At 38.6% G+C, this 13,038-nt stretch overlaps 1 protein-coding gene across 1 annotated transcript in view; it reads left to right on the forward strand.

Annotated features, from left to right (window-relative positions):
• Positions 1-9,723, forward strand: part of VNN1 (vanin 1) — a 69,753-nt gene extending 60,030 nt beyond the window's left edge. The window contains exon 7 of the mRNA XM_053709124.1: positions 9,453-9,723. Coding sequence (XP_053565099.1) covers positions 9,453-9,566 — 114 coding nt within the window. The 3' untranslated portion in view covers positions 9,567-9,723. The remainder of the gene's footprint in view (positions 1-9,452) is intronic.
• The last annotated feature ends 3,315 nt before the right edge of the window (positions 9,724-13,038 follow it).

Consider the following 13,038-nt stretch of genomic DNA (forward strand, 5'->3'; position numbering starts at 1 on the left):
GAAAAAAGAGTCAAATTTTTGAAGATAAGAAAAAATGATTAATTCAAATGCATTATCCCAAATATGAAACTGACTGTCTGAAAAATAAGGAATGTTGAACATTCTGAGTCAAGGCAAATAAATGTTTGAATACATATATTTAGAACTTTATAAACAAAGTGCCCAACCATAGCTTAGAGTGTCACAGAAAATAAGATTTACTTACCCCAGGACACTCATCTACATGTTTGTAGAAAGCCAAACCAGTACTGAAACGAGAATCAGCAGAGGTAATGGTATATAAATAAGAGTATATCGTCGATCTGAAAAGGGAGGTAAGAGATGAATCTCTACGACCGATAACAGAGAACCTATGAAATAGACCCCGTAGAAGGAGATCACTGCATTCAAATAGGCAATACTCTCCTCACATCCCTCTGACATTCACTGCACGCTGAGAGGAAAACCGGGCTCCAACTTGCTGCGGAGCGCATATCAACGTAGAATCTAGCACAAACTTACTTCACCACCTCCATAGGAGGCAAAGTTTGTAAAACTGAATTGTGGGTGTGGTGAGGGGTGTATTTATAGGCATTTTAAGGTTTGGGAAACTTTGCCCCTCCTGGTAGGAATGTATATCCCATACGTCACTAGCTCATGGACTCTTGCTAATTACATGAAAGAAATATATATCTATACCTATATATGCATAGGATTATATATATATATAAATATCTATAAATATCTATTTCAAAATACATAGAACATAACATATTCTGCTATGTAACGAACATTGGAATTTGAAATATTTACAGTAAATACACAGTAAATACACAAAAAGAAATATTCAAAGTAAAATTCTCTCAAACCAAAGTATTGGTGGTGTTTTTTCATACTACAAATCCACCCAAAATCAGGTTTTCTAATGGATTTCTAGTGATCGGAAAGAGCTTTAATATAGAGGTTGATCACAATATTTTTCATTTGATAATTTTTGACCGACTAACGGTTGCAGATCAGGGCATTTTCAATATTGACCTGATCACAATCAGACATGTTCATTGTTTATTGGGTGCACTTTTTTCATTATTGGTTTGGTGAAAAATGGCACTAATTTTAGCGTGTCAGTCCTGTTTTGTTGATCGCAATCTAAGTTCTCAATAGACAATGGGACATTAAACTGCTGGGTACAAGTACAGTAGCTTAATTGTTTTCCTCCTGTGCCTGCAACTCTCTTTAACCCCTTAATGACCACAGCACTTTTCCATTTTCTGTCTGTTTGGGACCAAGGCTATATTTACATTTTTGCGGTGTTTGTGTTTAGCTGTAATTTTCCTCTTACTCATTTACTGTAACCACACATATTATATACCGTTTTTCTCACCATTAAATGGACTTTTAAAGATACCATTATTTTCATCATATCTTATCATTTACTATAAAAAAAAATATAAAATATGAGGAAAAAATGGAAAAAAATACACCTTTTCTAACTTTGACCCCCAAAATCTGTTACACATCTACAACCACCAAAAAACACCCATGCTAAATAGTTTCTAATTTTTGTCCTGAGTTTAGAAATACCCAATGTTTACATGTTCTTTGCTTTTTTTGAAAGTTATAGGGCAATAAATACAAGTAGCACTTTGCTATTTCCAAACCACTTTTTTTCAAAATTAGCGCTAGTTACATTGGGACACTGATATATTTCAGGAATCCCTGAATATCCCTTGACATGTATATATTTTTTAGAAGACATCCCAAAGTATTGATCTAGGCCCATTTTGGTATATTTCATGCCACCATTTCAACGCCAACGATCAAATAACGATCAAATCACATTTTTAGGTTTCTCACTGAAATAATTTACAAACAGCTCATGCAATTATGGCAAAAATGGTTATAAATGCTTCTCTGGGATCCCCTTTGTTCAGAAATAGCAGACATATATGGCTTTGGCGTTGCTTTTTGGTAATAAGAAGGCCGCTAAATGCTGCTGCGCATCACACGTGTATTATGGCTAGCAGTGAAGGGGTTAATTAGGGAGCTTGTAGGGAGGTTGTAGGGTTAATTTTACCTTTAGTGTAGTGTAGTAGACAACCCAAAGTATTTATCGAGGCCCATTTTGGTATATTTCATGCCACCATTTCACCGCCAAATGCGATCAAATTAAAAAAACGTTACATTTTTCACAATTTTAGGTTTCTCACTGAAATTATTTACAAACAGCTTGTGCAATTATGGCACAAATGGTTATACATGCTTCAATAGGATCTCCTTTGTTCAGAAATAGCAGACATATATGGCTTTGGCGTTGCTTTTTGATAATTAGAAGGCCGCTAAATGCCGCTGTGCATCACACGTGTAGTATGGCTAGCAGTGAAGGGGTTAATTAGGGAGCTTGTAGGGTTAATTTTAGCTTTAGTGTAGTGTAGTAGACAACCCAAAGTATTGATCTAGGCCCATTTTGGTATATTTCATGCCACCATTTCGCCTTCAAATGCGATCAAATTAAAAAAATTGTTTACTTTTTCACAAACTTTTTCACAAACTTTAGGTTTCTCACTGAAATGATTTACAAACAGTTTGTGAAATTATGGCACAAATGGTTGTAAATGCTTCTCCGGGATCCCCTTTGTTCAGAAATAGCAGACATATATGGCTTTGGCATTGCTTTTTGGTAATTAGAAGGCCGCTAAATGCGCATCACACGTGTGTTATGTCTAGCAGTGAAGGGGTTAATTAGGTAGCTTGTAGGGAGCTTGCAGGGTTAATTTTAGCTTTAGTGTAGAGGTCAGCCTCCCACCTGACACATCACACACCCTGATCCCTCCCAAACAGCTCTTATCCCTCACCCACCCCACAATTGTCCCCGCCATCTTAAGTACTGGCAGAAAGTCTGCCAGTACTAAAATAAAAGCTATCTTTTTTTTATTTATTTTTTTAGCATATTTGCATATGCTGCTGTGTTTGATCCTCCCTTAGCACCCAACCTCCCAAGGTCCCCCCCAAACAGTGGCTCTCTCTGCACCGGAGGGGTAAAAAAGGTTATTGCAGGATGCCTCGATATTGAGGCATCACTGCAATAACTGGAAAGCGTCTAGAAGCGATCAGGATCGCTTCCACCGCTTTCCCAGACCGACGACTTGCAGGGTATGTCCTCGTTGGTTAAGGGTATTTTTTTGGAGGACACACCCTGCATGTCGTCGGTCGTTAAGGGGTTAAAGCTGTTCTCTTATTTTAACCCTTCAAAAGTGCTGGTTAGTGATGTTCTACATCTCCATACTGGGCGCCGCCATCTTGGAATTTAAGTAGTCTTGTATCCTGTGACAGAGGTGGTGCACATTCACCAATCCATGATATTGCTGTCTTCTTGCCTATTAAGCTCTATTATTTCTATTATTCCTTAGAACTTTTTTATATTTGTTATGTAACATGTATCTGTGTAAAAAATGCAAAGTGCAAAAATGTAGCTCTTCTGCTTTCTATTGTGTAATATAATCCAGGGATTTTCAAACCTGTCTTCACGCCTCCCAAACAGGACAGATTTTAGGGATTTTTGAACTAGAGCACAGGTCAAATAACCAGCTGATTAGTAAGCATGGTTCTTAAACTGTTCTCACCCAAGGTAATCCTGAAAACCTGGCCTGTTAGGGAGGCCTGAGGATAGGTTTGAAAACCCCATATTTAATCCAAAGTGCAAGGTACAGCTGTCAAAAAGTCATCACATCATTCATCTGTGAAAGTTTACTGCTTCTGACACAGGGTGCAACACATAGGGGCCAATTTATCAGTCTGTCCGAAATGTTACGCTGTAGCGTACCATGTCCGACATACATCGCTGAATGCCAACAGCATACGCTGTCAGCATTTAACATTGTACAAGCAGTTCACCAGAACTGCTTGTGCAATGCCGCCCCCTGCAGATTGGCCGCTAGCAGGGGGTGTCATTAATTTCTGCAGCCTCAGAGCAGGCGGACCAGTTATGGAGCAACGGTCTTAAGATTGCTTCATAACTGCTGTTTCCGGCGAGCCTAATAATTCGGCCCCTAAGTGCGTAACAAGATGGCAGTGCCCAGTATAAATATGCAGAGCTTTAGCAACTGGCTTCTGTAATGGGTTAAAATAAGAGACTGGCTTTAAAGAGACCTGCAATGACAAACAACAACATGATGAGTAGTAACAATGGTAATATAGTTGTACAGATTAATGTTCCTTTAACAAAACATTTACTGGGACATTTTTCACTTATAGAATTCCACAGCTAAAAGGGCTTGATAAAACCCATTGGTTTTGGGCATGGGCAAAACAGTGACATTACTTCTACAATTTTGGATGATGTTAGGAAGCATTGTCACCAAACAGATGCAAACACTTCCTGCTTAATCTAATTTAGGTAAAAATAAATAAATAAATATCACTTTTACACTAATAAAAATGAGCAAAATCAATAATCCTACAGACACCTGTGCTCACTCTATCAATAATGCCCCTGTTCAAGTCCCTTAAAGAAACATACACAACTGGTTATTTGCACTCAGGCCACCTATTAGCATCACTACACACTATTAAAAGGGATCAATCAACATACAGGCATGTACTTATCAAGCCATCAATTTACTTGCATTCAACGGCACCAATGCGCTCGCCTAAGATCGCCTAACATCGCGGCCGCGGACCTGAATGCGTTCTCCAAAGTTACCAAAAAAGCTATCAAAAAGCCGCGCACCAAGTACGGGGCGATGAGCAGCGGACTGTTGTTAACTAACAGTCATCGATCTCGCTGCTATTCAGCTTTTTCCCAGCTTTATTGGTACCCTGTCACTAAACACCCAGACTATACTAAAGTGTTTTACCCCTATACTGCTGCTCACAGACCCCGACACAACTAAATAAAGTGTTTAACCCCTAAACCGCCGCTCCCGGGCCCACCGCCACCTACATTATACTTATTACCCCCTAATCTGCCGCCCCCTACACCGCCGCCACCTACATTATATTTATTAACCCGTAATCTGCCCCCCTACGGCACCTACATTATATTTATTAACTCCTAATCTGCCTCCCCTACACCGCCGCCACCTACATTATATTTATTAACCCCTAATCTGCCCCCTTAAACCGCCACCACCTACATTATACTTATTAACCCCTAATCTGCCCCCTACACCGCCGCCACCTACATTATATTTATTAACCCCTAATCTGCCCCCCTACACTGCTGCCACTATATTACATTTATTAACCCCTAAACCTAAGTCTAACCCTAAACCTAACACCCCCTAACTTAAATATAATTTAAATAAATCTAAATAAATATTCCTATCATTAAATAAATTATTCCTATTTTAAACTAAATACTTACCTATAAAATAAACCCTAAGATAGCTACAATATATCTAATAGTTACATTGTAGCCATCTTAGGGTTTATTTTTATTTTACAGGCAAGTTTGTATTTATTTTAACTAGGTACAATAGTTACTAAATAGTTATTAACTATTTGGTAACTACCTAGCTAAAATAAATAAAAATATACCTGTAAAATAAAACCTAACCTATGTTACACTAACACCTAACACTACACTATAATTAAATTAATTCCCTAAATTAAATTCAATTAAATACAATTAACTAAAATTAAGTAAAAAACAAACAAACACTAAATTACAGAAAATAATAAACAAATTACAAGATTTGTAAACTAATTACACCTAATCTAAACCCCTTAACAAAATAAAAAAGCCCCCTCAAAATAAAAAAAACCCCTACCCTACACTAAATTACAAATAGCCCTTAAAAGGGCCTTTTGCAGGGCATTGCCCCAAAGTAATCAGCTCTTTTACCTGTAAAAAAAATTACAAATCCCCCCCAACATTAAAACCCACCACCCACACAACCAACCCTACTCTAAATCCCACCGAATACCCCCTTAAAAAACCTAACACTAACCCCTTGAAGATCACCTTACCGGGAGAAGTCTTCACCCAACCGGGCCGAAGTCCTCAACGAATCAAGAATTCTATCAGCCAATCAGAATTAAGGTAGAAAAAATCCTATTGGCTGATGCTGATGGGTTTTAATGTTGGGGGGATTTGTAATTTTTTTTACAGGTAAAAGAGCTGATTACTTTGGGGCAATGCCCCGCAAAAGACCCTTTTAAGGGCTATTTGTAATTTAGTGTAGGGTAGGGTTTTTTTTTATTTTGAGGGGGTTTTTTATTTTGTTAGGGGGATTAGATTAGGTGTAATTAGGTTAAAAATCTTGTAATTTGTTTATTATTTTCTGTAATTTAGTGTTTTTGTTTTTTTGTAATTAGATCATTTTATTTAATTGTATTTAATTTAGGGAATTAATTTAATTATAGTGTAGTGTTAGGTGTTAGTGTAACATAGGTTAGGTTATATTTTACAGGTATATTTTTTATTTATTTTAGCTAGGTAGTTACTAAATAGTTAATAACTATTTAATAACTATTGTACCTAGTTAAAATAAATACAAACTTGCCTGTAAAATAAAAATAAAACTTAAGATAGATACAATGTAACTATTAGTTATATTGTAGCTATCTTAGGGTTTATTTTATATGTAAGTATTTAGTTTTAAATAGGAATATTTATTTAGATTTATTTAAATTATATTTAAATTAGGGGGTGTTTAGGGGTTAATAAATTTAAGATAGTGGCGGCGGTGTAGGGGGGGGCAGATTAGGGGCTAATAAATATGATGTAGGTGGCTGCAGTGTAGGGGGCGGCAGATTAGGGGTTAATAAGTATAATGTCGGTTGCGGCGGTGCAGGGGGGGCAGATTAGGGGTTAATAAATATAATGTAGGTGGCGGCGGTTTAGGGGCAGCAGATTAGGGGTCAATAAGTATAATGTAGGTGGCGGCGGTGTAGGGGGGGGCAGATTAGGGGATAATAAATATAATGTAGGTGACAGCTTTGTAGGGGGCAGCAGATTAGGGGTGTTTATACTTGGGGTACATGTTAGGGTGTTAGGTGTAAACATTATCATAGGAATCAATGGGATATCGGGCAGCAGCGAACATGAGTTTTCGCTGCTTTCAGACTCCCATTGATTCCTATGGTATCCGCAGCCTCCAGGGCGGCGGATTGAAAACCAGGTACGCTGGGCCGGAATAGTGGCGAGCATACCTGTTAGGAATTTGTTAACTAGCAAAAGTAGTCAGATAGTGCAGAATTTGCATTCGGAACATCTGTAATGACGTAAGCATTGATCTGTGTCGGACTTTGCCCGGCAGATCTATGTTACGTCACAAAATTCTACTTTTGCCGGTCTGTAGGGTTTGATAACTAAGGGGAATCAGGCTCACCACAAATATGCTGCGGAATTCCAGCGTATTTGCGGTTGACGGCTTGATAAGTAGATGCCACAGGCTCATCAATCCATGATATCATCACTTAGTCTCTGAAATCGCCATTTTGTTTGTCCTTAATCATGCACATTTGGTTTAAGTAATTTCAAAATCGGGAGATTAACAAGACAGATAAAGATTTTTGCTTTCGGAAGGTAAAAATGTTCAGCTTCAATATTATTAGTGGCAGAAGCATTTTGGGATCGTGATCAATGGAAAAACCCAATGACAATAATTGCCAAAATTCATAAAATGTTATCGAGAACAAGAGCAAGATTGGGATTAACCCTTTAATTTGTATTTGAATACGCTACAAAACCATGTGTGAAGCACTTTGCACAGCACTTCTATTACACTGGATAAGTTATCTATTAAATGTAGCATTGCTACAATATATATATATATAAATACGCACATGCAATTAGATACACATACATATAAGCTTTTTTATCTCTTCCCATTGCTATTTTGTGTTGCGTTCTAGCACAATACTTAACTCACCATGTGTGATATGAGAGTTAATAGCGCTCTATTCCAAAGGCGGAACTACTATTGGTGCAGCAGCTACAGTGGCACCAGGGGCTCATGTGTTGAGGGGGCCCTAGCTGACAGTCTATACATAGGTGTGTGCAGAATGTGTACAATTTTAACACAGGGGAACCTTTATCAGTGCAGGTTGCAGGTCTGTCTGTTTGTCTATCTCTTTGTCTATCTGTCTGTCTATCTATCCTCAAAATCATTACACAGAGCAGCATGTATATTATGGGCTAGATTTATTAAAGCTGAGGCGTACAGGGGTGCGTATACGCCTGTGGCCTGTGGTGGGGCGAAAATACCCGCAGGTATTCGGCATTGCACACGAGCGCAATTTTGCGCTCGCGTGCAATCCCGCCCCCTGCCCGCGCACAGCCAATCACGCGCGGGCAGGAGCTGTCAATCTCCTCGGTCGGACTCGACTGAGGAAATTGAATTTCGCCACAATAGAGGTGGCGAAGATCTTAGGGAAGCAGCGGTCTGGTGACCGCTGCTTGATAAATCACGGCGAGCAAGTTCTTTAGAGAACTTGCAGCCGTAGAGGCTTGATAAATTGAGCCCTATAACTATTGCTTACCAATGAGTTACCTTTGAGGGGCCCAAAATAAATTTTGCACCAGGACCCTCTGTTGAGTAGGTCCGCAACTGCTCCCTTCACTATCCATAAAAAGTACAGGACAAGCCAAAAAGGTGTTTTGATTCTCTAGTAAACTATTTTTACCATCCACTTTGGGGTCTTAAAGCAAACAAAATTATCAACTGTGCTCCACTTGTAATCAGTGTATTTATATTAGATTTACTGTCCCTTTAACACCATCTGAAGTAGGGATTGGACCTTGATTAACACAATGCATGCCCCTAGAAATTAAAGACTACCCAAATTTTGGTGTTTTTTAAATGAACTGTTTCCAGCGATTTATTAACGGCCGCATTGCCCCCAATGCATCTGTTTCCGCGCGAGCCTTCAAGCTCGCCCGAAACAGGAAGTAAGAAGCTTCAGTCTTAAGACCGCTGCTCCTTAACTTGTACGCCTCCTCTGAGGCTGCGGACATCAATCCGCCCGATCTCATACGATTGGGTTGATTGACACCCCCTGCTAGCCGATTGGCCTCGAATCTGCAGGGGGCATCATCTCAAGTGTTTGTGATTCCTACTGTTGGATCCGTAACTTAATATCATTATTAATACAAAAAGTTATGCTGCATCATAACTTCCCAAATTTGTCAATTCTTTTTGAACTAGTGACTAAAGGATATTTATTCAGTTTGAATCAAAACTGAAACAAGACCACTTCTTTACAAATATTTGATTGTCACTGTGCACCAATAAAGCAGTGGGAGTTCTTCATTTCAGACAGTAAATAATCTGCACTTAGGGATGAGTTGTACACATAAACACACACTTACTGTTAGTTTTTCAACAGTTTTACATACTCAAATGTAAGTTTAACATGTTTAAATGGTACTTTTTCATATACATATTTTTTAGTTTATTGCACTTTTTAAGTTTGCTAAATTTATATACAATTTTTTAAAGAATTTTTCCATGTTTATGTTATATTAGGTATTGCCTGATGGACGCCTTAAAAGCCGTCGCAGTATTTCCTCAAAAGCTCTTTTAAGTGCGACATTGTTTGGAAGATGGTATGAAAAAGACACAGACTTAAACATAAAATAAATGCTACTCCTGAGAAAAAGTTTAAAAATAATATGATTTTAATTAAATTCTTACGGCTCTTTTGAATTTGTATTGTATTGTATTTGAATACAGTAATACATTTATTTGTGAGAGTTTTTTTTGGTGGGGGGGTTGTGGAAAATCTTGTGAAAAGTCATATTTTAGCTGTTGTCTATGACAAATAAATCCAACATATTTTACAGTATATAGAAATATGATATTGAACATGACATTTTAAATGTAATCAACTTTTTAAATATTAAAAAACTGCCATGGTGTCAAATTTATATTCAGATCTACTGCCTAATTACAGTAATTTGGAAGTTGTTTAAGAAATATCTCAATATTGTAACTTCATAAAGGCTAATTGTGTAGCAAGGCCTCATTTATGAAGAAATTCTTATTAAATGCTAAAGACAGAAGCGTGTTTACCTCACAATCTTTTAAATTCATTTAGCATGATATGCTGCATTGTGTTGCAAAAATTAAGCACGGCAGAATTTATATGCTCCTATTACAAATATGCTTTTGATGGCATGCATGGAATTCAGTTTGCTGTAAGACTACAAATTTATGCTAATAGGGCAAGATTTATGACAGGGAGAATGCCCGATCGGATGCAGGTTTGCAGCTTGCTCATTTGAGTCTGCAACTGATATTTATGAAGCAGCGGTTTAACCCCTTTACTTCTGGGACTTTCAGAGAAAAACTTGCCCAAAATACCGGAGTATTTTTTAGCATTTTTGCTATCACTCCATTTAAACAGAAATAAAGCTTTTTTATTTTTATTTAGCTGTCAAAATTATATATATTTTTTGAGTAGATAACATGAGGTATTGACTATTTTGGTATATTTCATGCCACCATTTCACCGCTAAATGCGATCAAATAAAAACAAATTGTTAATTATTTCACTAACTTTGGGTTTCTCACTGAAATTATTTACATACTGCTTGTGCAATCATGGCAGAAATGGTTGTAAAGGTTTCTCTGGTTTTCCCTTTGTTCAGAAATTGAAGACATATATAGCTTTGCAATTGCTTTTGGGTAAGTAGAAGGCTGCTAATTGCAGCTGCGCACCACACTTCTATTATTCCCGGCAGTGAAGGGGTTAATTAGGTATCTTAAAAGGTTCATTTTAGCTTTAGTGTAGATATTACCCTCCCACCTGACACTTCCTAACCCCTGATCCCTACCTGATCCCTCCCAAATAGCTCTCTTCCCTCCCACAACCCCCACTGGTCACCCCCGTCTTAGATACTAGCAGACAGTTTTCAGTATGAAAATATAAGGCTTTTTTTTTATAAAATATTTTTTTATTTTATTTTGATGTTTTCTGCAATGTATGATCCCCTCTTACCCCCCAACCTCCCTGATCCCCCCAAACAGCTCTCTAAACCTCCCCCCTCAAACTATTACCCACCACCTTAGGTACTGGCAGCTGTCTTACAGTACCTATAAACCATTTTAAAAAAAATATTTTTTTTTTTTTTATTTTTTTTTATTATTTTCTGTAGCGTAGTCTCATCCCACCTCACCTCCTCCCGCGATCATTAGTTATTGCACCCCGCACCCTCAAAACCTTTTTCTGTAGTGTAGCTGCCCCATCCCTCCCTGTCCCTTTATTATTTTTTTCTGTAGCATAGGGCCCTCCCACTCCCTCCCCCTCCACTGCTGAGCCACCCACACCTCCCATTGGCACCAGCAGGAGATCGTTACAGACGGTGACACACACAGTGTCACTGTCTTTAACGATCACGCATCTGCCCTCATATGGAACCCGAGCACCGATCGAGCTCCAGTTCCATATGTGGCAGATGCCTGGAGCTTCAGAAACTCCAGCTCTTGGCTGTAACTTAACAGCTGAGACTGCTGGAGCTTCCTGAAGCTAAGACGTGTAGATACATCTTGCGGTACGATAGCCAAAGTACCACAAGACGTATATATACGTCTTATTGGGTGAAGGGGTTAAACTGCTGCTTCATAAACCCTCCCCAACAAACTGAAGTTGGCGGATAAAAATTACCCCAGATTCATTTGACTAGGGTGACTGACAAGCCCTACACTCACTCAGTTGGTTGCGTGATGGTAGATAGGGTGGTATTGCACGAGTGTTCCCTCGTGCAATGATAAATATGGGGAACACATTCGTCCCACAATTTGCCATAAGATGCGGAGAGGTTCACTACATGTGAATCCTGTCTGCTCGAAAATGGATAAATCTTGTCCTAAGTGTTCATTAAAATAGGCCCTGTTGTAAGTTAGTGTGACACTTGGCCAATGAAACTGGATATTTACTGGCCTGATTTCATTTAACCTTGCTGGAACTGTGGATAGTTTGCTTAAATGACATTAATTACTGAATGTAATATGTACATTGGTACCTGGCAGTGCTACAAATTATTATAGAAGTGGCTACAAATCAAAATGTTAAATACTTATTTCAATTTAAAGGGGCAATAGTTAATAAATAAGTAAATGATGTAGTTAACAAATTGTAGTGAGTCCTTTGTTAAAATAAGTAGCATAAAACACTTATTTTAGTGCAAAAACTCACACCTATTAAAGCAGCCGGCCGCCCCTAAGGCAGAACAGAAAGATTCCAATAGGGAAAACCCTTTCCTGGGTCAGAGTACAGCGGGTACATGCAGGGCTGTTTTTCAGGGTGAGTGAAGCAGCAGCTGCCTGGGGGCACTACTACTTTAGAGGGGTGGTACTGAAAATTCACCAGTCTCTGATAACACCGCTCCTTTAAACAGCCTGACTGACAAGAAAACTTTCCCTGCCCTTTTGTCCCCTCCCCTTTTCCCACTAGCTGTGCTATCAGTGTTTTACTTGAAACAGCGTACAGCTAATTTTAAGACAGGAGGACAGAGACAAAATGAGCTATGGTAATGGTGGCACTGGCAGCATCTTTAGTGATGCTGGTCTGGTGGGGTTCTGGATGAATCCAATGTTTAGTATTTGGGCAACATTTACCAAGCAGTGATTGCTGCTTTGGAGGCCCATCGTTTCAGCCTCGCCTGAAACCATAGTTGAGTAGCAGCGGCCCTAAGATCTTAAATGTGGACATTCTAAGCTGTCTGCTCACAGAGTGGTCCGGTGTTTTTGATTTGCAGTAGTGAATCATGTCAGCCCGACCTTTAATAAATGGAGTCCTTTATCTGTTTGTAGCAATTTAGCTGCCATTTTTATATCAAAAACGTTCCTGCTCATCAACTCTCTATTTTCCATCTTGGAGTCTGGAATGAATAACCACACTGCCGTGATATGTATACTCACACACATACGCGCATATATATCAGCACACATAAATGTACATACACACATTATATATCTAAACAACAGTATACACATACGCACACCCAATATTAACCCTCAAAGGTTCTCCCTTTTTTCATGTTTCAGGGGTAAACAGCCCAGCTATAAGCATACATAATATATACATATATGTGTGCATGCCTGTATATTA

Source organism: Bombina bombina, chromosome 4 (assembly GCF_027579735.1).
Source record: "Bombina bombina isolate aBomBom1 chromosome 4, aBomBom1.pri, whole genome shotgun sequence".
Classification (NCBI taxonomy): Eukaryota; Metazoa; Chordata; class Amphibia; order Anura; family Bombinatoridae; genus Bombina; species Bombina bombina.